This window comes from Triturus cristatus, chromosome 6 (genome assembly GCF_964204655.1).
Source record: "Triturus cristatus chromosome 6, aTriCri1.1, whole genome shotgun sequence".
NCBI lineage: Eukaryota > Metazoa > Chordata > Amphibia > Caudata > Salamandridae > Triturus > Triturus cristatus.
Window position 1 is genome coordinate 1,082,193,894 of NC_140589.1, and position 26,717 is coordinate 1,082,220,610.

Sequence of the window (26,717 nt, forward strand, 5' to 3'; positions counted from 1 at the left end):
TGATTACTCGGTCAAGTTGTACACTGGGGTCATTGATTGGATATGTAATGCTCGTTCCCTTCGGGGGTGATTCATCACAAATTGTTTGTTTGGTTCCATATGGGCGTTACCTTGCATGGTAGCGATATTGCCCTTTTTCTTTGTCCTTTAAAAAATGTAATAAAAAGAGTTAAAAAAAATAAAAATAAAAGATCTTCACGGGTTGATAAAGTACAAGGCTCTCCTTCTGACCTCATCTATGTTAAGGGCCAACTTCCACCAGATTCCCTAGTGGTTTATACCGCTCGTAAGCGGGTGAATGCTTAGGGCACCAGCGACCAGCGATGTTCCTCTGCTGGGCAAAAGAGTAATAGGATGGACGTGGCTGGCAAAAAAGTCATTACACGGTCTGCCAATTCCATTGGTTTACTCCCTAGATCTAATCGGGCCAACTGGGATAAAATAGAGGAGCTCCTCCATCACCTTCCAGAGGAGCATTGTAAAAGGCGACATGAGTTGGTCACAGAAGGCAAACTGATTTCTAACACAACCATCAAGTGTGCCCTACATACTGCTGCTCGGGAGAATAATTCTAGTGTCCAGTGCAGGCATAACTGGCTCTGAAAGTCTGACTTCAAGCTGAATGTTCAACAGCATTTCCTTAAACAAGGAAACGGCAAAAGCCATGGGCACCTTGTAGACTCCTTCCCCCATTGCGTTCCTTTTGCCACTCCGTGCATTGAGGAGGCTCCAAGAACATGACTGCTGAAGCTTCCATGTCCTTCCAGCGCCTGCCCGCCCAACAAACTTCCTCAAGGGGTTGCTTCCGGAGTTCCTATCATGGAAATTGCGCCAAAGGTAGATGTGAAGGTTGCTCCCCCAAGGGAGCCACCCAGCAAAACAATGACTTGCCACCCCTTCTCCCTGATGACACAACACCAGGGTACTGCTTCAGATCTTCCGCGCTTGACAAGTCACCTCAGACCGGTGGGTGTTAGATATTATCCAACACGGTTATTACCTTGAGCGCATCTCCACACCACCCAGCATACCACCCTGCAGACATGTCCTCTCCCCAGAACACCAAAGTCTGCTCTGGAAAGAGGTCCAATTACTCCTCAAGGGCGCCATAGAGCCTGTGCCACAACACCTACAGGACTCAGGGGTGTGTTCATTCCCAAGAAAGACGGGCCCCTCAGTTCCATTCTGGATCTCAGACCCCTGAACGAGTACATCCCATCAGAACACTTCCACATAGTCACTCTTCAGGATGTCATACTTCTGCTACAGCAAGGAGACTTCATTGGTGTACTCGACCTCAAAGACTCCAACTTTCACATCCTGATTCATCTGGCTCATTGTAGCTATATCCGGTTTGTGGTAAGTGGTCAGCATTACCAGTTCAAATCGCTGCCTTTTGGGGTCAACACTACACCCCCAGTTTTTACCAAATGTCTTGCAGTAGTAGTTGCGCACCTGGGAAGAGAGGGCATCCATGTCTTTCCCTACCTGGATAATTGGGCGATGAAGAGTGCCATGCAACAGCAGTGCCGTACACACACCCAAGTCACAGTAGACCTCCTGAACAAACTGGACTTTACCATCCATTCTGTAAAATCCTATCTCCAACAACTTCAAATTCTTTTTTTTTTTTTTAAATATATTTTTATGTTTGCTGTGTGCAAACAAAAATCAAAAGAAAGCATAACAAAGTCAGGTACAGTCTCACAGTGGCATTCATATACCGTCCATATCGGCACTAATTTCACCTCGACAAACCGCCGAGCCGCTCGATCCGCCAATTCCCGCCCAAACACACCGCTTTGTGGCAATATCTCACTCATCTCCCCGTCAGGGCCATCAGGGAGCAAGAGGACCAGCCCTCCCGGCTGGGGTCTAGGGAGGAGTTCTCAGAAGTCCCGCTAGCCATCCTCCAACCCTCCATCAAACCCATAGTATGTCCTCCTATTGCCCCATACCCTGCGGAACTTTTTCGGGCATTCTCTTGCCTTGTAGGTGACTTTTTCTGCTGCCATACACATGTCCATTCCCACCTTCCAGTCTCGGAGCTGGGGTGCCATTGCCGCTCCCCATGATCGTGCTACATCCCGTTTCGCCACCACCAGTGCTAGCATAGCGAAAATTAGCTGCGGGTGTCCCAAATCTTTGTCCCCAGGTATACCAAGCAGTGTGCATTTGGGGTCTAGGTGAAGTATGGTTTCTAGAACTTTGCTCAATTCCCCCAATACCTTCCTCCAGTAGGTCTGTATTTCGGTGCATTCCCAAAGGGTATGATAGAAGTCCCCCTGCCCGTGACCACACCTCTGACAGTTAGGGTCACTGGCACGGCCCATTCGGTGTAATCGGCCCTCTCATAATAGAGTCTGTGAAGTATCTTGTATTGGATTAAACGGAGGCTTGATTTGATGGCCACCTCTCGATGATGCATCAAAACAGCCTCCCAGTCAATGTTTTTGAGGGTACCTAAATTCATTTCCCAGGTCTCCCGCAGTGTTCCTAACCTGTCTGGTGCATTATTATTCAGGGTGCGATATGTGAGGGATACTGCCTTCGTGAGCAGCTGTTCCTGCAGCAGACGTCCCTCCAGTGGTGAATAGTATGGCAGTGAGGAAGACAAAGCACTCTCCACCTGCCAAGCATGTCGCAATTGCGCATATTTAAAAAACTGGGAAGTGTGCAACCCGAATTCCGTCTGCAGCATGCGGAAACTCTTAAGTTTGCCTTTAGCCACCACGTCACCTATGACAGATATGCCCATTGCGTACCCCCCTGCAAAGCCCCTTGGCTTGGAGATTTCTTTCAACCAAGGACAATTCCAGAGAGGTGTCTGCTTAGTAGGTTTACGCGCCCATCCCAATGCCTTCAACGCTCTATCCCATATTTGCAGCATGTCTCTGGTGACTGGGAGAAGTCACCCCCTCCCCCGTCCCCCATAGAGATAGCAGAAACAAGTACGATCCGCCATAGTGTCCCTTTCCAACCTATAGGTGGGGTGGTCTGCCGTGGAGTGTAGCCAGTCATTCACTGGAGTTAGATGCTCTGCCCAATAGTAAGCCTCTATGTCTGGCAGCGAGATCCCATTATACTCGTTACGGTGTAGGGTCGTCAGAGCGATCCTTGGCTGTTTCCCGAGCCATAGAAGGGAGCGCAATTCCACACCTACCACTCTGAAGATTTGGAGTGGGAAGTACTTATTCTGAAGGGCATCGAGAAAGCAAGGTAAGGAGATCATTTTAACATGGCAGCTCTGCCTAGAATCGTGAGAGATAGGGATTTCCATCTCTGTGCGTCGTCTACAAAATTGGTTATTACCCGCTGGATGTTTCTCTGGTAGGAGAGGCTCGCATCTTCAGTGAGGTAAATTCACAGATGGGTAAACCCGGTGTGGGCTATCTGAAGGGCCCCAGGGAGAATAGGCCATATCTCTAGAGCACGTGGACTGTAAATGAACGATTTGTGCCAGTTTATGGTGTAACCTGAGTAGGTCCCATATACATCCATGCCCTCGAATGAGGCAGGAATCGTGGCAGTTGGGTGGGTGATATAGAGCAAAATATAATCCGCGTAAAGCAAGATCTTTTCTTCCCCCGTATCCGCCGGTGTGATTCGGAACCCCTGAGTCTCTGGTCACTGCCTGATCCTACAGGCCACAGTCTCGATTGTGAGAGCAAATACCATTGGGGAGAGAGGGCAACCCTGCCGGTTGTCTCATCTAACGGGGAAGTCATCAGAGAGCTGACTATTCACCTTAACCCTCGCCCTGGGATCATTATACAGGAGACCCACCCACTGCCGGAACCGTGGGCCTATACCAAATCTAACCAGCGTAGCCTCTAAAAAGGGCCAGTGCACCACGTCAAATGCCTTTTCCGCGTCTTAAGAGAGGAGTAAATGAGGGTCTCCTCGGTCTCGGACCTCCATGAGCCAGTTATGTTATGGGTCCTTCGCAGATTGAGTCGGGTCGCCTGTCCGGGCAGACAGCCGGTCTGGTCCCGATGCACCAGAGCAGTGATCACCTGGTTAAGCCTCAAGGCGAGGATAGTAGCCAGAATCTTCACCTCCATATTTAGGAGGTATATAGGGTGGTATGAGGTGCAATCAGTGGGAGGGTTCCCTTATTTATGTGTGGGAATAATCGTGGCCATACGCAGGTCTAGGGGCAGAATTCCCTCCTGAGAAGCATCTTGGAAGAGCTTCAGCAGGTGGGGGCCTACGAGATCCACGCATTTCTTATAAAATTCTGCCGGTAGGCCGTTGGGGCCCTTAGTCTTCCCAGGGTGTAATCTTGATATAGCCAATTTGATTTCGTCTAACGTTATATCAGAGTCCAGGTCCTCCCTACCATCCTCGTCTAGGAGCGGAGCATGAATTTCTGCCAGGTAGTCTGTTATGTCTGGGAGCCCCCTCAGGTTCCGGGCTTCGTAGAAGTGTTGATAGTAGGACGCGAACACCTGTACTATCTGCATATCTCGCGTCTGGGATATTCCTTGGGGATCTACCACACTCGTCACCCATCGAGCCTCCGTCTCTTTACAGCTGAGCCACGCTAGAAGCTTGCGCGACTTGTCTCCCACGTCATACAGCCTTTGCAGGGTCGCCTGGGCCTGTGCCCTAGCCGCTTGTGTGGCCAGAGAAGTATACCTATGCTGTACATCCGTTAACTGTCTCAGAGCCTGGGGGTCTCTGCGTGAGGTGCAGTCCTTTTAGGGTGAGAATCTGGGCCTCTAGTGAGGTAAGTTCTTCCTGAGCCTTCCTCTTTTCCCAGGCTATCCGATTCTGGGCCCTATCTCTCAACACTGTTTTATAAGCTTCCCAGACTATCACTCCAGATTACACGGAGCCCAGGTTTCTGCAAAAAAGACTTTCGTGTCTGCGCTGAGGCCCTGGAGCACCTCCTTATTCTATAGGTCCCATGCCGACAGCCGCCAGCCCCCCCATTCCCGTACGGGCCCTTTCACCCACTCAACAACCCCTTCAAATTCAACCCCATCTGAGAGCCATCCTCAATGCGGAGGTCGGCAAAGCCTATCCCAGTCCAGCAAGAGTCCAGTTCTTCCAAGAGTTGCTACCTCCTTTTTAGCCAAATCAACAGGTCACAGTACAGACAGTCATGAACCTCCTAGGCATAATGCCCTCATGCGTCGCCAGAGTACCTCACCCAGGACTGCACATGCACCCTCTGCAGGAATGCTAATCACATTAGTGGTTTCAAAAGGAGGGTTATTGAGAAGATCTAGTGTTGATCAGCTGCCGCACTCCTCTCTCTCTGCAGTGGTGGAAAACCAACAACTTGTTGAGGGGGCAGCCCTTTCTCAGCCCGGTCCACAGATCACCGTCACAACGGACGCATTTCTCAGTGGGTAGGGAGTGCACCTTCAAAATCTGAATGTCCAGGATCAGTGGGGTCCCATCCACAGGAATCTCCACTTCAACTATTTGGAGCTGTTAGCTGTCCATCTAGCCCTCAAGCCCTTCCTTCCGCACATACAGGGCAAGGCAGTCCTCATAGGGACAGACAACATGAAAGCCATGTATTACATTCAGAAGCATGGGAGCACTCGCTCCCTTCAGCTTTCCTTGTTAGCTCAGTCCATGTGGCGCTGGGCTTCTTGTGTGCAGATTTAGATTCCGTATATAGGTTTCCCGGTACATGCCCTTATATAGGTACAATTCACATTGCACTTATTTGGACATAGAAATCCGGCCCTTATTTAGACATTGTCCGTACAAACCAAATGCAGGCATGGCCACCTACATCCTTCCATCCACGTCACAACGAATTCTTGGAAAACCAGACCCTTAAGCCTTTAGGAATTTCCCTCCGCTTGAATATTGATTTCTCCAAGAACTCATTAAGTATGCATGAACATCTATTCCTTAGGGGTTCATTCGTGACGTTCCTCTGCCCGACTTTTACGTCAATATTGGCATTCCTAGACACCTTCAAGGTATAAATATACCAGCACCGGCCTTGGCAAATTGTGGTTCCTGGAGGATTCGATCCAACCCAGACTACGCGGTTTGCCACGGCAAGTTCGGAAGGAGATCGAGTTCCAGCCAGATGCACTGACCTGATGCTGCCATCCTCCTCACAGAGAATCCAGCTCCAGTGCTCTCTGACTTCCCATGCGGGGGTTAGACTATTGAGTCCAGAAAAAGATTCCAACCTCTCTCATTCTCCGGTATGGAGCTGACTAGAATTTAGAGAAACTTTTGGCAACTCTTGGCTAAACTAAAATATAGCTAGCTATACTTTCGAAACAGCACCTACTTCAAACCTTGTACTGCACTTAGGTTAGGCACACTGGGGTAGAACAATTAAGAAGCATCAGATGAGTATCACATTTTAACATTGTTATTTATGTATGTATTTTGATTAATATATATCATAGCTACAAACCATGCTATTGCAGTATTATTTTATCTTACTGCTAACCTCGTACATATTGTACATCGCAGTCTGTCTTACGATTGTAGCAATTCATATCTCTTGTATGAGAAATAAGACTGTTCAATAAACCCTTTTATTGAAACGCCCATCTCTCTATTTCTGTGCAACTCTGTAGAAACGAAGCATGCACGATTGACTGAGTGAAACTGTTATCTATTGTTTCCACGATTCTGACACTGTTCCGATTCTAAAGGGAAACAAAGTTGTCATGTTTATGCTGTTGTAAGAGACTAATCCCTTCTTGTATATTCGAGAAGTTTCTAGTGACCTCTGAGTTAGCTGGCACACACAAGTAATTAAGTTTAATATACTCAATAGAGACATACTGACCGTAGTCCTATGTCATATATAGTGTATGTTATTCCAATGCGCAGAGCCTATCCGGGATATAGGATCTACACTACAGGCTCTCCACCACAGAATACACCTGTTGGCTGTATACCTCCTGGGAGTGGATAACGACTTTGCTGACCTTGTCAGCAGGATACGGCAACTAGTTCATGGGAACTCCACCGTGCAGTCCTCCTTCACTACTTCCAGCTATGGGAATTTTCAGAACTGGGCCTATTCGCCACTGCATAAAATGCAAAATGCTTCACCTCCAGATTCACACACCACAGTCCATGGGCAATGCACTATGGCTGAACTGGTCGGGGATATTTCCTTATGCTTTTTCACCTCTTTCCCCCCCACCCCCCCCCCCCACCCCCCCCCCCCATTCCATTCATGGTTCGGAAGGTACGGCAGACCTCTCTCACCCTCATCCTAAGGGCCCCCATGTGGGCCTGGCAACCTATGTTCACCACTCTCCATGAACTTTCGTTGGTTCCTCGCGAGAGGCTTCCCAAGAGGCTGGACCTTCTCACACAGAATCATGGAGAAATCGGACACCACAGCCGCAAGGTCTCAACCTTGCGTTCTGGTTACCAAAGTCTTTGAATTTGGTTATCTCAATCTACCTCCACAATGCATGAACAGTCTTAAGGAAGCATGCAGACCAACTACTTGTACCTGCTATGCTGACAAATGGAAAAGGTTTGTCTGCTACTGCCTCACACCCCATTGACCCCTTGACCGTCACAGTTCAGAACATCGATTGTTACTTACTGCACCTCCAAACATGTGGTCTAGCCTTCTCTTACATTCGGCTGCACCTGATGGCTGTATATCTCCAAAATAGGTATCCTGTGTCACTCTTCAGGATTCCAGTCAATAATGCTTTTATGGAGGGGCTCAAACGAGCTTCCAGCCCCGATTGTGGAATGTTAATATTGTCCTCACAAGACTTACGGGTCCCCCATTCAAGCCTCTCGAGTCATGTCCCTCACGATTTCTTTCTTGGAAAGTAGCTTTCCTAGTCTCTATCACATCACTAAGGCATGCTAGTGAGCTCCAGGCCTTATTCTTGGAAGATTCTTTCTTTCAGGATCATAGAGATAGGGTGGTAATTCACACCAACCCTAAATGTTTTCCAAAGGTGATCTCCCCTTTCCACCCTAACCTGTCCATAGAACTTCCAATTTTCTTTCCACAGCCTGACTCTGTTCTAGAAAGTGCTCTTCATACCTTAGACGTCAAACAAGCCTATTGTACTATATAGACAGAACAAAGCCATTTTGAAAAACCCAGCAACCGTTTGTTGCTTTTTCTGGACTGCATAAAGGGTAGGCCGTATCTAAATCGGGTATAGCCAGATGGCTAGTTAAATGCATCCAAACCTGTTATGCAAAAGCTAAGAGTTTTGCCTGTTCCTCCTATGGCCTGATCCTCCAGAAAGAAAGGGCCATCTATTGCATTCCTTCGAAACTTCCCAGTAGCGGACATTTGTAAAGCAGCAACTTGGTCTACACCACACACTTTCACTAAGCACTATTGTGTAGACGTATTAGTCCGCCAAGCAAATGTTGGTCAGTGTGTTCTATGTTCCCTCTTTCAGTCTTCTGCAATATTCACAGGCCAGCCACCGCTTACGGGAGGACTGCTTTACAGTCTATGCAAAGCATGTGTGTCTACAACCACACATGCCTTGAATGGAAAATGTTACTAACTGTAAGGATCTGTTCTTGGCATCTAGTGCTGTAGATTAACATGCGCTCACCCTCCTCCCTGACTCTTGTGCCTGCTGCAGTTACCATTAATTTGTACTTCTCTTGCATGGTCATCTTTTAACTCTCGCTCAGTCTTTTCGTTGTCTCTCTGCTCCAATCTCATCCTCACTCGTCGTTCATGAAAAACAATCTAGCAACTGAGCCGATGACCATAAACATTGCAAGCAAGAGGTGGAGTCACACTACCTTGTGACTCAAGAGAAAATCTACGAAGAAAAACAACATGCACACATTCAAGCCCTACACTAGATGGCAGGAGTATGCACAGCATTCAAATCTACAGCACTACATGCCACGAACGGATGCTTACAGGGTAAGTAAAAAAAAAAAAAAAATGTTTTTGTTAAATCTGCAATTATGCAGTGGCAGATAAATTATGTGGCAAATGCAGCAACTCCATGATTATGCGAACATCGCAGTGACCACAGAATTACATAACTTCATTGGCCCTGGCTATGGAGCAATTCAGTAGCAACTTTCTATACTATATAATGCCACACTGCTCCAATCAAAGACACACAGTTCCACTCCATGCCACACAGTTCCCCTCCACACAAATCCACTCTGCGCTACTCCATTCCATGGCATTCAATTCCAGCCTCACAATTCCACTCTTTGCCAGACAGTTCAACTCCATGCTACACATTTCCACTCCACAAACTATTCCACCCCACTCCATACAATTCCATGTCACCCAGTTCCACTCCAGGTCACACAATTCCACTTCAGGCAAGTCCACAAAATTCAGTGGCTCTGGTTAATGAGCAATTTAGTAGCAACTCTGGTAACTTTCCATAATACATAATGGCACTCTACGCTACTCTGGGCCACACAGTTACACTCTACTCCATATCACCTAGTTACACTCCACACGGTCCTACCCCACTCCATGCCATATAATTGCACTTCACAATTCTATGCCACGCAATTCCACTTCACACAATTTCACTCCATGCCATACAGTTCCACCCCATGCCACACAATTGCACTCCACGCAATCCACTTCATGCAAAACAATTCCACTACACTCCAGGCCATACAATTCCACTCCATGCCACCTAATTCCATTCCAGTCTACACAGATCCACTCCACGCAATCCTGCTCCACTCCACAATTCTATGCCACACAATCCCACTCCCCACAATTCCACTCCATGTCAGACCGGTTTCACTCCCTGCCACTCAGTTCCACTCCACGTCACACAATTCCATTCCATGCCAATCCACAAAGTTCCATTCAACACATTTCCATAGCACTCCACCACTCCAAGTCACCCAGTTTCACTCCACTCAATGCTACAATTCTGCTCCATGCAGCACAATGCCACTCCACGTCACACAATGCCACTCCACGTCACATGAGGCCACTCCACAGTTCTACCCATCATCAACCAATTCTGCTCCGTCATAAAATTTCACACCAAGCCACGCAGTTCCACTCAACTTCGCGCCACACAAATTCACTCCGCGCGCTCCACACAATTTCACTACGCGCGCTCCACACAATTTTACTCCGCGCGCGCCACATAATTTCACTCTGCGCGCGCTACACAATTTCACTCCGCTTCCACTCCACGCGCGCCACACAATTTCACATCGCGTGCGCGCCACACAATTTCACTCTGCGTGAATTTCACTCCGTGCGAATTTCACTCTGCACGAATTTCACTCTGCGCCACACAATTTCACTCCGCGCCACACAACTCCACCCCACACAATTCCGCCCCACACAATTCCGCCCCACACAATTCCGCCCCACTCCACAAAATTCAATGCTGCAAAGCTCCACAGAATTCCTCCACCCCCACAATTCTACTGCATGCTGCCCAATTCCTCTCCACACAGTGCCACTCCACGCCACTCAGTGGCACCCCATGCCAGCCCATGCCACTCCACTGTGCCACTCCACTCCATTCCATATTTATTCGAATAGTTCTGAGACACTCCTCCAATGTCTACGTTGGAAGAAGGCCTTTAATTCACCTATGCAGCACAAATTATGGAATCTGCACTCTTTTTTGTTTAAAACTAAAAAGCAAAGCATATCGCCCACATCCATTGAGCATGTATTTTTAACAATAGTATGTAGACAGCAAAATGAAACTCTTTACGTAGCTAATTTACTCACTTCTGAATAATAGGTATGTCATGCACTTCTTGTGTCCCTAGTGTGCTTATTTAGCCAGATATGAAACTACAAAATACTACACCGGTAAGCTGTGTATTGTTATAAACACTGTTACATTTGGGCATATTCCTAGAACTAAGGATTTAAAGTGAACTGAGTGTACAAAAAAATGATGTACGTAGGAAGTGAAAACATTAAAAGTGATTTCCTTCTATTTATTTCAGAATTGCCTGATGCTTCAATTCCAGATCATGGCTTTCTTTTTCCTCAATATGAAATTGTAACCGAGCCTGAGGAACTGAGATCTGAAAGTGAAAGTGAAAAGGAGGCTGATGATGATGATAATGAGGCAAAACATGCAGAATCAACCACAGCTGGAATCGGTAAGTCGAAATCGGTAATTTTTCGAGAAAAGCCCTCTGTATTTAGCCTGTTATTGGTATGTGTGAGTGGTCTGGGTGTACCCTATTCTTCTGAACTCGTTTATTTAGTTTGTCCCAGTGTTGTTAGCGGATCTATATTATTGGGGCCCGTTAACCATCGTTAGTAAAGTATTATAGTATAGTAAAGTGGTTCAAGAACTGTACAAAGCCAACATGTAGATTAAAGACGGTTTAATCCAGTGGCCTCCTATCTTTTCTGTAATAAGAGCTACTTATGTTCACTGAAAATCATCCTGAGCTATTAATGTTATTCCTGTTGTAATGGTGACTGCATCAGGGCAAGATTATATTCGTGGCCACCACATGCAAAATTAGGAGCAGTGATCACCTCAGTTCATCGGGCAGGGTTGCCGGCAATAATGTAGAAAGGCTTTATCAATCTGGAATGCTTTTACATAGGTAATACATAACAGCCATAGCTATAGTGCCTATGGTATCCAAGAAATAGTATTAGTAATAAGTCCCTATAGTGCTGCATGATTGATCTGTCAGTATCAGCTTTAAATATATTTTGAAAATTCAACTATTTTTCTCCAAACATTAGCCAATGAGTTCTGAAAATGCATACATTTTCATCTCAAATATATGCTTTCCATTTTTGGTACACGTATACCTACTCAAGAGCAAGCAAAGCTTCTAATTTGCTGGGCTGCACACAGAAGAGCTACTCACAGGTAGCTGGCGAGCTACCAGTAGCTCACTAGCTACTCATTGGAGAAGTCTGGTTTAATCCAAGTGTCATACAAAATCCCACTGGTGTAGAGCAGAGAAACGCCGCCACTCACTAACCACCACTCTTCCAGCCTCTCGCCCGTACATTCTATCCTTTCCCCACATGTCATTCAAAATGCCTTCGGTCTTGGCATTCTGAATACCAGTTACACAGCATGTCTCTCTCGCTCTCTCTCTCTCGCTCTCTCTCGCACTCTCTCTCTCTCGCACTCTCTCTCTCTCGCGCTCTCTCTCGCGCTCTCTCTCTCTCGCGCTCTCTCTCTCGCGCTCTCTAGCTCTCTCTCTCTCGCGCTCTCTAGCTCTCTCTCTCTCGCGCTCTCTAGCTCGCTCTCTCTATCTCGCTCGCTCTCGCTCTCTCTATCTCGCTCGCTCTCTCTATATTATATATATATATATATATATATATATATATATATATATATATATATATATATATATATATATATATATTTTCGAGGCATGTGTGCTATCGATACGCATGCTTTGTATAAGTCCGCCATCTAGTGTTGGGTTCAGATGATTACAAGTTGTTTTGTTCCAAGAAGTTTTCTCTGTGTCACAAGGCTGTGTAATTCCTCTTCTTGGGAATACTGCACATGGTCGTCTACGCCGTCTTCAAATGTTTTTGTTCCGCCGACGGGTCCAGAGGTAGTAGCTCGCACTCCGGTTTGAGACTCCTTCGGACGCCATTTGGGTTGTTTATTCCCATTTGATGGTATTATCTCGATCGGTCTACTTTGCGTCTCGCAAGCTTTCCGAAGGTACCAGGTATCTTCGGTCGACAAGAAGAGGAAGAAGAAGCTTCTGCAATACAAGAGGAATCACTCTCCATCCATGATCAGAGTACGAGCCCCAATCCGAAGATGACTCTAACTTTTTGCAGTCAGCACAAAAACAAGGACAGTGAGTACCTCTGCCCCGGATCCCAGGCCCAAACCATTGGTTACTACCAAAAAATTTGCTTGCGATCTGCCACTGCAGGTATGCCATGGCGCATGCTGAAAACATTACTCTGAAGCCCCGCCCTCCGGCTCAGCTCCGAAAGTTCAGCCTACAACATGGGCCTCCACCTCCTCGATATTCGAGGCCCTAACACATCGATCTTCGGTCTCAGGCACCGAAACAAAGACTGCAAATTTCGGAACCGAACGTTCCTTTCTCAAAATAGAAGCTTCCACCACCGAAATGCTTCGTTTTCGGTCAGACACCTCCTCCAGAGCCAATTCTCAAGCAATTTCAGCTAAAGCTCGATCTGAAACAAGACATTTCAAATTCAGCCTGTAAAGAAGAGGAAGGATGCTGCAACTAGCCCATTGCACATTCCTATTTCCACTTCACCACTACCACAAACTCCTCCTCCACTACTCCACCACCTCTCTCACCACATTTATCTGAGGCAGGTAACAAAATCTCCTCGGTCTACAATAGAGGAGGATCAGGATATCCCAGATGATACACAACCAGGGGATCCTTGGGATATGTATGATATTGAGCCTCAAGCAGACACTGATCCTGACTTATATCCTACTCGCCCATCACCACCTGATGATGCCTCCACTTATCAGGACTTAATAGCACATGCAACAACGTTCCATACAGTTCCTTCATATAAAGATTCTATAGAGGAGGATTTTCTATTTGAGACTTTGTCTACTGCACAGAGAGGGGCACAATACTTGCCGTTACTTATTCTATATTCTGACAAAAGTTTTAAAGACCCAATCAAAGCAAGGATAATTACTCCATGCATTGACAAAGAGTACAAGGCAGCACCATCAGACCCCATATTTATTAAAGGCCAACTCGCACCAGACTCTTTGGAAGTGTCAAATGCCAGGAAAAGAGCAAACACACAAACCATTGGAGATGCACCACTTCCAGAAAAAGAATCCAAGCTCATAGATTCCTCTGGTAAAAGAGTTGCGAGACAAGCAGCTAATCATTGAGGTATAGCCAAGCTTTTTTAGCAAGATATGACGGGGCCCACTAGGACCAAATGGAGGGGCTTCTCCAGCATCTCCCAGAGGATCACAAAAAAAGGGGTCAAGAAGTAATGAATAAAGATAAACATATTACTAACAATTCTATTAAGTCTGCACAGGATGCAGCTGACACAGCTGCTAGGGTATTAACACCAGTGCCCTCTTACGTAGCCACGCATGGCTAAGGGTGTCAGGATTTAAACCTGAAGTCCAGCAGGCCATATTAAATCTCCCATTTGATAAGGAACACATTTTTCTACCTTACGTAGAGACAGCCCTTGAAAAGATGAAGAAGGACACTGAGTTAGCAACATCTATGGGAGCCTTACTAACACCTACCGTGGTTCTTTTCGTAGGCCTAATTATAAACAAAGTGCCAAAACTGCCATCACAGACCCCTCTGGGTCACAATACAAAACTCAGGGACAAAACTCTGCACCTAGAATTTTTTACAGAGCTTCCTGTAGAGGAAACAATTTTAAAGGAAGAGGAAACACCTATTCCTCAAAAGCCAATAACAAACAATGACTGCCTTACCACTCCCCCAGACCATTAAACACCTGTCTTCAACATTTTCTCAACAACTGGAAATCAATCACAACAGACCAATGGGTCTTGGACATTATCCAACTTGGTTATTGTCTGGAGCTCATAGCAACTCCTCCAAATATTCCACCTCACAAACACAAACTATCTGTACAACATCAAACCCTTTTGCAAAACATCTCAGCTCTTATTACAAAGGGAGCTATAGAAATAGTTCCACCAAAATGTCAAGGGAGAGGAGTATATTCACCTTACTTCCTTATACCCCAAAAAGATGGGCCCCTACGACCCATTCTCGATCTTGGAACATTAAATCATTACATCATATTAGAGCACTTCCATATGGTCACTCTACAAGAGATCATTCCATTATTACAAAAATGAGATTTTGTGGCGGCTTTAGATCCAAAGGACACCTATTTCCACATACCAATTCACACTACACACAGGAAATACCTCAGATTTCTATTACAAGGAAAGCATTATCAGTTCAAAGTTTTTCCATTAAAAATTACTACAGCACCAAGAGTCTTGACAAGGTGTCTAGCAGTAGTAGCTGCACATCTGCGCAGACAAAATATTCATGTTTTCCCATATCAAGACGACTGGTTCATCAAAGCAAACCAATATATTCTTTGCTACCAGAACACTTAAAAAAAACCTCAAGATTTGCTGCATCAACTAGGGTTTATTAGCAATCTACAAAAATCACATCTACAACCAGCCAAAACTCAATCGTACCTAGGTGCTATCCTGAACACACAATCAGCACTAGCATACCCAAACACAGACTGGGCACACAACATAGTAACATTAATTCAACCGTTTTAGACAGGAAATCAAGTCAAGTAAAATTCACTTTATTCGACTATAATGAGATCCATAAAAGAGACATAAAAAACATTCATTATAATACATTTCACTCTCCTTCATAGTACATTTATAAAAATAGAGAAGTAAATAAGAAGCGCATAGACATCCTATAGACGATTCAGTCGGTCAGTCAAATTGACTTTACTTCGCTACTTATAAACAAACAGCATAAAAGTATTTCATCAACAATAAAACCGAGAGATACATTATAAAAACAGTTAAATTAAATTACATTCTATAAAATGATTAAAACATGCTATAGACATGTAATTTACATAAAATTGTCCTTATGATTGACATTTATGAGTCTTTATAGCACTTTGAAAAAACAGAGCCAAGCAATAGCAGGTATACTGATTAGGCAACTGCTTTAGGTGATAAAGGGCTGGTTGACATTGCCTCAGTCCGAGTGTCTGCAACATAGGGCCCAAGAATCTGTTTCTCTCCTCTCTATAAAATGTGCAAAAAAATAGCAAATGAAGGTCACATTGAGTAGATATAGTCACATGGGCAAGGAGTCAAAGCTTTCAATGAGTACATATTAGCAGGGTAACCAAGCATCAGTGGCATATAATTCATACAGAATCTTATCAATAAAAATCTGTGGTAATGATTGGTAACAAACGATAAGTAGTTAGGATCAAGTGAATTTGTTCTAGTATCTGAATAATATTGTCTTACCCTAGGTTTAGAAGTAGAAAAACAGGTTGTTAGATCCTCAAATAACCTTGGATATCCAAAAGTGTATAAACTTGTCTTAACAAATTGCAACCATTTAATTTTACTGCACCCATCTAGTTTTAGACAATCTAAAATAATATCTTGCATAAACTGGTGTTCCTCCTCCATAGCGGGTGTCAGAGACGAGTTGGGGCGGTTAAAGTTTGGTCAGAAACATGAGGAAGATCTAATTCAGTGACTGTGTAACTGTGTGTGAGTGGGTGTCTGTATGGGTGTGTGAGTAGCTGTCTGGGTGCGTGAGTGACTGTATCGGAGAGTGAGTGAGTGGGTGTGTGAGTGGCTGTATTGGTGAGTTAGTGGCTGTGAGAGTGGCTGCATAAGTGTGTGAGTGGCTCTATAAGCGAGGGAGTGGGTGTGCAAGTGGCTGTATGAGCGAGTAGCTGTTTGAGTGGCTGTAAGGGTGAGAAGGTGTGTGTAGTTGTATGGATGTGTGAATGGGTATGTAAGTGATTCTATGGGTGAGTGGCAGTTTAAGTTTCTGTATGGGTGATTGGGTATGTGAGTAGCTGTAAAGGTCTATGAGTGGGTGTGTAAAAGTCTGTATGACTGGATGTGTAAGTGGCTGTATTGGTGAGTGAGTGAGTGGGTGTATGAGTGGCAGAATGGGTGAGTTTAGGTGTATGAGTGAGTATGTGCGAGTGGCTCTATGGATGAGTGGTTGGTAATTTGAGCACTGGTATGGGTATGCGAATGGGAATGTGAGGGGTTGTTTGACAGTGGGAGTGGGTATATGAGAGGTTCTGTGGGGGGGGAGAGTGGGTGTCAGTGGTTCTGTGTATGTCATGAGTGATGTCACTGACCATGTCACGAGTAATGTAATATGTGAGGTCATAAGCAGTGCATTGCTGGAGTGTAAGTTATAGGTAGCTCCGGTAACTATAACTGCTGAAATTCTATTGTATGAGTAAAATCTGAGCCTAACTATAACATCCCTGTAATCTTAGTTTTTTTCAATGAATTTCTAAGGTAGATCTGGGAGTGGGCGAGCGAGAGAGAGAGTGAGTGATTCTGTAAATGGTTGTCTGACTGGGTCTGTGAGTGGGTGCATGGGTGTCTGAGGGGTTTCTGCTCGTTCTCTGCTTTTTTCTGCTCACTTCTGGCCTTTATTTTGCCTCTTTCTGACCTTTATCCTCTTTCCGCACATTGCTGACCTTTATTCTGCCTCTTGCTGCTCGTTTCTGAACTTTATTTTGCCCACTTGGGGGCAAGTAAATAAACTGTGCAAGACATTGCTTTTTCTTTTAATCTCTGAAAAATCAGCGGATCAATGCACAGATTTTTTAGAGATTTTTCATTTTGGTTTAGGGGTGGAATTCCTGCACCACGACACAGTTCGGTGTGTCCCCAGTCTTGCCCCTTTTTTAGATTCTAAATGTTTTTGTGCGACTCTGATCAAGCCGAATCCCGAGAGAGCTGCCAACACTTCCTGTTTCAAGGGTTGGCAGCCAATCACATCTCAGCATGAGATCGGGAGGGTTCGTGTAGCCTTCATGCCCCTATATATACAAATTAGAATTTTCTTTAATAGCTCCAAAACTACTGATTGGGATTTGTATCAATTGGCAAAAAGGTTGCTTTCTGGACCAACAGCCACCTTTCTGCCAGTTCCGTTCAGAGTTTCGAGCTGTAGTTGGGTCTACAATTCCTATGGGAATTAACATGAAAACACACTTCTTTTTTTTACCCCTTTCCCTTTTTCTTTGTGCCCGCTAGACGGATCGCCCCAAAATTTTCCATGCATAACAAGATTCACTGGGGAACTTTTTGGGGAAAAGTTTGTGAAGATTAGTCAACCAGCGCTAAAGATATAGGCATGTCAAAAAAAGCTTTTTCTATGTAAGCATGGCTAACTGTAACTGCCTACTGGTGATTAAAACGAATAACATTTGTGAAAAATAAAGTTAAGCACGAAAATAAAAGTACTTAGGAAATTAAGGTCAACAACGTATTACTTTTAAAATGTAATCCTCATTTAATAGGCAACTTTACAAGCCTTTTTGTTTGGTAAACCACATGGTCTTTCCTCTAAACCTCTACAAAAGTTTAGCTCTAAAATGTATACTATCTGTATGTGCTTCTCTGAAAAAAAACTCTAGTACCGATTTAAGAAATACAACAGAACTTCAATTCCACCACCCTTTGCTATGCTAGCATACTGCGCTACAGATACATTTTCCACTCTCACAGTACAAGAAAACCTTGAAGTTCCCTTGCGACCCACATCCGGTTTGGTAATACGCACCCAATCCACCTTCTGGAGGTTGAAGAAATATTTGTTGCAAAGCTATTTCAAGGCAACTACCTATATTTGCCAGTTGTTTCGGCCTGGTGGTTTTCAGCATGGATGCAGCTCTGTCATCTTAGTGAGAATTGCTCGATGTGGGTAGCTCTGTCATCTCATACGAGAATTGCTCAGTGTGAGATGCTATTTTACGGTTTTATTTTAATTTAGAATAGTGAAGATTCATCGCAGAGTAATAGGTGGTAATATTGCCACCTGACTGGCACTCACTTATTCAATCGCATGACGAATGAAATCGGGGCCGTGGCTTGCCAGTCACACATTCCGAAACCTGGCACATTTACCCATCCACCTCAACATGTATGCAGCATCAAGCAAGCATATGTTGCAATGTCCAGATTAGCAGACTGAAAGGGGTACCTTTGGTAAACGGTCAGGCAGCCCCCCCACCCTCTAAGTTTCGGTCTGATTGAGCCCTGTTTCACACCTTGCAACCACGCATATCCATCAACATTATGGCTCACCATCTACATTTCTACCTGTCATTGTATGCACCCACAGCCGTCCAACCTTCCTTGTATATAACCATCTATCAGTGCATCCAGCTAATATTCTATCAGTTCATCCAGCTAATATTCGGTGTGTATGTGCACATCTAGGTATTGTCTGTATGCTTTGTGTTCCTGTTGGTGAACAACATAGGCCATTGCAACAAAAACACCTACACTTAAAAGAAGCCAGGCTTATTGGCTTGCAGGGCTTGCTTATAATTAGTGTATCAAAGTTGTCACGATTAAACCGCACCAGGATCCAACCAGTCGATAAGCGACACACCGTTCCAGCAGACTCAGACTACCATCTACCACTGTCTCCAGCCAGGGGGAATAAGTGCATCGATTTATTTCTGCCTGACACATTTAAATTAAATATCCCTTCCTTCATGGCCTAGTCTGCTCTTGGTTTTGAAGAGTGTAGTCCAAGAATATAAGTAAGGGCTCTATGAGAACTTTATTGCAAATAATTTCCATATAGTGCAGCCTCACTATATTCACATCACCAGCCTACCTCGAATCAGTGGCAGTTTGAGAAGATACTTGTCAGAGGTTGGTGGATTTACCAGCGCCATAAGACAGCATGGCCTAGGAGTGACTGACTGCCGAGATGCAGTTCAAGTGGCAGCAAGTCTGAGGCTTGTGAACAATGGAGACATTGGTTCTAACAACAGGTGCTCTGCTGCTTTACCTGCCTGTAAGACCACTCCATGGATCAGGTTGGAACAGGTCAACCCGCCTGACTCCTCTCCTCCAATATTGTCTAGTTGGCAGTTGCTGAAACACAGTGGAGAGTGTGGTGCTTAATTTGTTAAAGAATAACTGCAAGCCCCAAAGATTTGCTTAGACTCCCGCTACTGGAACTATTGAATTTCGAGGATGCTGATTACCTAGGCTATATAGGATTTGTTTTTTTCCACCTCATGCCTCTCAACTACCACCAGACGCTTCCTATCCAATTTTCCCTTTCAGGTTCATTAGCATCGCTGCCTTCGTCTCGTTTAATGCTGTCATGACTTCCTCTCTCCCCGGGGCTCCACTTGAGGCTGGGGTGGCTCCTCGCCTCTAATTTGCATGTTCTTTTGGCAGCCTTCCCCTAGACTTTCCTTTATATTAATGTGCAACCAGCCTCCCCATTATGCTATCTGATTCAGAGCTCTATAGCTTCTTGAAATAGCTTGACATTTTATCTCTCTATATGCAAATGAAAACCTTGTTGCCATTTTGAACATAGCATATGCAAGCTCATTTTGGGGGTTTACCTGCCCTTAAAAAGCCATTGGATGCGGCTTGCATGTAAATGTAAGGTAGTGCCTTTTTGATGTGCATGTTTTTCTTGATAAATTTCTAATAAATTCAAATACCTTATGCAATATCAGTCTCAATACTTGCCACATAGAGTGCCACATGTAATGTCCAATACGCTGCCATTGTTTCTTTTGAAATCCTAATTAACCTGGTGGAAACAGGAGTTGGAGAAATAGGTAAGACCAACTGAAGAAGTGAAATGCTGAGATGCAGCTCACTAGTGATTATTACCCGTTCCAGGAACTTTACTGGATGTCAAAGATGCGCAGGACTTGGAGGCTTTGGCCAAACACGAGACCAAGGAGGACAAAATCTTTGCACATTTCAAGAACAAAATAGCCCCACAGCCAAAACAGGTATGTAGATGTCAATGGTACGTGCTCTGGCTATGTAACCTTTTTGACTTTTAATCCATAGCTAGCCTCCTGTAAATCTTTTTTTTTTTTTTTTTTTTTTTTTTTTGAAACCGTTTATTACAATCTCAAATATATACAGGTATGGGCCTACAACCTTCCGGCCGGCCGCTAAAGTGACAGAAATAAATGACATATATACAATAAGGCACTTGGCGTTACAGAGACGCTAAAACAGGAGGTATCAACAACGTGGGCCACATGACTCTGAGCCCACAATACGGTTTCGTTTTATACAACACAACAACATAAAACCACACCCGCAAGGCAACCCGAGAGCGAAAGTGACAACATATGCTCCTCAAATGGGGGGACCCCAACCATACACTAAAATCGAAGGAGGGGAAGGGGAATAGGTCCGGGACTGGGAAAACACTGTGCCCGGGATTGAGGGAGGGGGTCATCTAGGGGGACGGAGCTGGTGAAGCGGGAGGCAACAACGGCGGCTCGCAAATACCCCCGCGGTAGGCGTTCCAGGGGCCCCACACCTTCAGCCACGCCCCAGGCTTACCCCGCGCCACATACACCACCTTCTCTCGGAACATGCACCAATCCATGTGTTCTTTCCAGGCCGACACTGCCGGGGGCCTCTGGGATCCCCACAGTTGAGCGATGTCACGTTTAGCAATCATATAACCCAGCGTCACCCATCGCGTCTGCGGAACCGAGTAGTCGGTCGGTTCCCACACATTCAGCAGGCATCTCCTCGCTTCAGGCACCAGCACGACATGCGTAACCGCTCGCAGGACCTCATGCACACCACGCCAGAATCGCTCCACCCTCGGACATTCCCACAGAATATGTAAAAAAGTCGCCAATGCACCGCACCCACGCTTACACAGTCCATCCTCGGCATAGCCCATACGCAGAAGCCCTGGCCCCGTCATGTACACCCGGTGAAGTATCTTAAGCTGGACGAAGCGAAGGCGAGCCGGGATGGCCACCTCCTTCGGGGAGGCCACCGCGGAAATCCAGTCCTCGTCGTCCAGCTCCAACCCATCGGCAACCCAAGCCTCGCGGAGCCCAGTCAGTAAGCCCGAGCGGTCATTAATCAACTTCTTGTAGATGAGGGAGATCGTGCTGTCCGGAACGTGGCCATCTAGCACTCTATCCTCCAGTGGGGAGGACTCCGGGATGGCGGCCACGTCTGGGAAGACAGAACCCAGTGCGTGACGGACCTGCAGGTATCGAAAGTATTCACTGCCCTGCAGCTGAAACTCCGCCTGCAGTGTCTCGAATGTTTTGAATCCTCCCCTCGTCCAGAGATCCCCCACTGTACTAATGCCTATCGTGTCCCACCTATCGAAGCCCTTCGAGGTCCATAGGGAGCCCAACCTCTCAGACGCATACAACGGTGACGCCCGGGTCAAACGGTCCTTCCATCCCATAGCTGCGTTGGCCGCGTGCCATACTCGCACCATGACACGCGTGGGTCCCGTCAGGCGGGAATCGGGCACGCTAGTGTAGAGCGCTCGATTGTAATCGCCACCGGGCAGGAGCGTCTTGTCCATTTCAAATGCCGGGTTTAAGGCGGGCCCGTAAAGGCCGTGATTAATTGCAGCTAATTGGGAGGCCCAGTAATACCGCTTAATATCCGGGAGGGCAATCCCTTCGTCATACCACGGGAGCGTCAACTTTGCCAGGGCTATACGCGGCCTCCCGTCCCAGAACAGGCGGCGCTGCAAACTCTCCACCTCACGGAAGTAGCGCGCCGGGACCAGGTCCATCGAGTTCTGGAGAGCGTATAGAAAGCGCGGTAATGACATCATCTTGAACAATGCCGCCCGGCCGAGCGGCGAAAGCGGCAAGCGCCGCCAGCGCGCGACGTCCTCCTTCAAGCGCTGGAGGGGGGGAAGCAAATTCCGCTCGTAGCGGGCCACCGGGTCCAGCGTAATATAGACGCCCAGGTAACGAAACCCCTGCGAGGCAATCTGGATCGAGCAGCCCCGCGGGAGAACAGGAGCCTCCCCGGAAAGCACATAGACACAGGATTTAGCCCAGTTGATGACAAGACCTGAGTTACGGCCGAAGGAGCGCAGGACATCGACCAGGACAATCAGTGATTTACGCGGGGAGGCTAAGTACAACAGGATGTCGTCGGCATAGAGGGACACGCGGTCCTCATACTCAGGGGTCCAACGGAGACCACGGATAGAAGGGTGCCACCGCAGCCACTCCGCCAGGGGTTCCAAGGCCAGTGCAAACAGGAGCGGCGACAGGGGGCAACCCTGTCGCGTGCCCCGTCCCAGCACGAATGGGGCCGAGACTCGACCATTCACCACCACCTGCGCCAATGGGTCAGAGTACAACAATTTGACCCAGCTGATGAATCCCGGGCCAAATCCAAATTTCGCCAACATCGCCCAGATGTACGGCCACTCGAGCGTGTCAAACGCCATGGTGGCGTCCAAGGACGCCAAGATGGCCGGCTCCCGCACGAATGGAACACGCGCGAGCACCCCGTGCAAACGCCGCAGGTTAAGGGCCGTGTTGCGATGGGGAATAAAGCCGGACTGGTCTTGGTGGACCAGATCGCCCACCACGCCGACCAGCCGGTTGGCAAGCACCTTGGCGAGGATTTTAGGCTCCGCATTTAAGAGCGAGATCGGCCGATAGGATGTAACCCGGTCTCGCGGTCTCCCCTCCTTGTGGATAACCACGATGGTAGCTAGACGCTGGTCCGGCGGGAGGGAGCCCCGCGAGTGGGCCGCAAGGAACATCGCGCGGAGGTGAGGTGTCAGTACATCCGGTCGCAGCTTATACAATTCGATAGGAAGGCCATTCGGGCCCATGGCCTTGCCCGAGGCGACCGAGCGTATGGCGAGGGCGATTTCATCCGAGGTGGGAGCGGCATCCAACGAATCCCTGTCCTCCACTGAAAGCGAGGGCAGCGCGATGTCCCGCAGCAGGGCATGGGAATCCTCCTCCGAGCAAGGAGAGACAGGAGAATATACCTCGCGGAAATAATCCGCGAAGCAAGAAACAATGCCTTCCGGCTCAGTAATTCGTACACCATCCATCCTCTCAATTAGCGGGACCACACGACTAGCTCTCTCCTTCTTATCCAACCACGCAATCAGTTTGCCAGCCTTATCACCCACATCGTACAGTCGCCCCTGTTGCTCTCTGCTAAGGCCCCTGGCCGCCTCCGTGACGAGGGCCCTATAAGCCGCCTGCTTAAGGTGTAGAACATGCAGCGCCGCGTCAGTCACCCCACTCCCCAGACCACCCTCCAATTCAGTAATTTCGGCCTCCACCCGGGTCACCTCCTCCTGTGCGCGTCTGCGGGCATGGGAGATAAAGGAGAGGGCCTCCCCTCTGAGAACTGTTTTGAAGGCTTCCCACAGGGAGATAGCCGACGGGACGGACCCCACATTCTCCTCAAAATACCGTTGCAATGATTTAATCAGGTCAGCACGAATAGTGGGGTCACGCAGGTACCAAGCATTGATTGGAGCTACCCTGCCCTCTCCCCTCGGGAAGACACCCAAGTGCAACAGGAGCGGGGAATGATCTGAAATACCCCGCGCCAGATGGCGCACCTCTCCCACCCTCCCAGCATAGGCCGCAGGGACAAGGACATAATCAAGCCGCGAGAGGCTACCATGGGCACCCGAATGGAAGGTGTACTGCAGCTGGGTGGGATGCTTTAAACGCCAGCAGTCCACCAATCCCAGTGTGTCCAAAAGGCCCGCTAGCCACGCCTGTGCCCGGGGGAGGTCCCTAGGGGGATGACGATCCATAGTCCCAGAAGCCACCGCATTGAAATCCCCCCCAACCACCAGAAGCCCCCCCGGGAGGTCAAGAAGGAGGCGTCCCAGATCTGCAAAGGTGGTGGACTGTAGCCCCGGTGGGACGTACACAGAGACAAAGACAACTACCTTGCCCTCCATCCTCCCCACCAAGACAGTGTAGCGTCCCCTCTCATCATGGCGCACCTCGTCTATTTCTAGCGGGAGCGAGGTCTTGACCATAATGCCCACCCCCCGCGAGCCTGATGTGAAGCCAGAGTGGGCCACCAAGCGAAAGCCACAGCGATTCATGGCACAAAAGGAGTTACCAATAAGGTGTGTCTCCTGCAGAAAGACCACATCAGGCGAAATCCGCTTCAGATACTGCAGGACCACACCCCGCTTGATCCTATCACCCAGTCCGTTAACGTTCCAGGACAACAAAGTCAAATCCCTACCCCCCATCACATAACGAAGCCATCATTTGTCCCCCCCAGAGCATCTCAAAAACAACAACACAATAACGGGTTTGCCTTGCGGTAGAAACTAACCACACCCCACCCCAACCCACCCAACCCAACAGAACTCCCCCCACCCTGCACCCCTGCATGAGCCCAAACAGCCCCCCCAAAGTGCAGTGTGCCTGTCGCCCCATAGATAGAAAACTAACTAGTCCCCCAGAGGAGGAGGGAGATCCCCCAAGAGACCCCACACGACCTCCACAGGAGGGGAACTTACCCTAACAGTCAATAGTGACAACAACGCAGTCCAGAGCAAGGCCTACCATTAGTCCCTCAGTCCTGATCCGGCGGGCCCTCCCCACCAACCGCAACCCCCCACCCCCCCGGCCCCGATCTCCGGGCAAAGTGTCTAGCCAGTCCCCGGCCACCTCGGGACGATCAAAAAAGTGCGTGTGGCCATCCACCTCCACTCTCAGCTTAGCCGGAAAAAGCATCGCATATTTGAGATTCAGGTCCCTTAGGCGACGTTTAACTCCAAGAAAGCTCAGTCTCTGCTTTTGGACTGCCGGAGTGAAGTCAGGATAGAAATTGATGTCCATATTGTCAAGTTTGACCGGCCCTTGTAGCCTGGAAGTCTGTAGGATAGCGTCTCTGTCCCGAAAATTGAAGATCCGGGCGATGAGAGGCCTCGGAGGGGCTCCAACCTTAGGCCTACCCCCGGGGACCCTGTGGGCACGCTCCACCGCAAAGAATTTACTCAGCCCCCGAGGCTGGAGATGGGAGAGAACCAGGTCCTCAACAAATAGATCCGCCGCCTCCGCCTCGCGTCCCTCCGGCACCCCGATAATGCGGACGTTGTTCCTCCGGGCCCGACCCTCGGAATCCTCCAGCCGACGATTCATCAGGGCGCTCGCCTGGCCAAGCCTGCGCACCTCCTGTTGGAGGGCCGCCACGTCCGTTGTGAGGCCCGTGGTAGAGTGGGCCAAAGAGTCGACCCGGTCGTTGGTTTTAGACAAATCAGCCCTCACGAGGCCCACGTCCACGAGGACCGAGTCAATCTTCTGCGCCAGAGTGTCGAAGCGCTGGTCCACCGAGGCCTTCATCTCGGCGATGGCGCCCATGACGTCTCGGAGGGTCAGGTCCGTGGGCAGAGCGGAAGCATCAGTCGGGCCCGTAGGGGACCTACGCGGCGCCTCTGGGGATCCCTTCTGGAGGGTGTAGCGGTCCATACTGTTGGATTGATGGGCCGCGCCACGGCGGGTCGATTTTATCTTAGCCCGATCGCCATCTTGTTTTGTGGACATGGTTTCAATCCCCAAGACGAGTCAGTCTCCTCAAGAAAAGGGGGGGGCCGACAATCCAGTTCAAGGGGTCCAGGGGGGAGCGACCACCGCTCCGCAGGACGGACCGCAGCTGGCGGACCGGCAGGGCACCCCAACGAGACCACACCACCGCACACCGCCCCGCAACCCAACCTCGCCTGGCAGCAAGGAGGGCGCGAAAGTGAAAGTGCGGGGTACGCGAGTCACCCAGCCTTGCCCGCCGCTGTTGTTCACTTTGTATCCGGATCGCCCCACAACTCCAGTACGGGGGGCCGGTGTGGAGAAGGCCGCAAACCCCAATCGATGCTCCTGCCGGTGTCCGAGGTCCGATTTAAAAACGGAAAACGGGCGTCACCTCTGCTCGGGCTCACAAATACAGTCCCCTCATCTGGGACAGGATTCTGTCAGGATTTATGCAGGAGGTCGCGGAGGTCCTCGGGAGCCTCGCACCTACGCGGCCATCTTGGTTGCGCGCTAGGCTCCTCCCCTCCTGTAAATCTTAATCACCATTCCATTTGTCCCATCACAAAATAAGGGCCCTCCTCATTTTTGGTTTTCTCCTATTCCATCCTGAGGGGCTACTCTGCTACTTTCTGCCAAGAAAGAAATGTGCTCCTCGAAGCTACTCCATTATTTTGCTTGACTGGTATTAATCATATGTCATAGTATATATGCAACCACTCTT

At 48.0% G+C, this 26,717-nt stretch overlaps 1 protein-coding gene across 1 annotated transcript in view; it reads left to right on the plus strand.

The window, feature by feature from the left end:
- Positions 1-26,717, plus strand: part of PDCD2 (programmed cell death 2) — a 271,283-nt gene that overhangs the window by 93,350 nt on the left and 151,216 nt on the right. The window contains exons 3-4 of the mRNA XM_085611955.1: positions 10,912-11,070; positions 20,346-20,461. Of these exons, the coding sequence (XP_085468081.1) occupies positions 10,912-11,070; positions 20,346-20,461 (275 nt within the window). The remainder of the gene's footprint in view (positions 1-10,911; positions 11,071-20,345; positions 20,462-26,717) is intronic.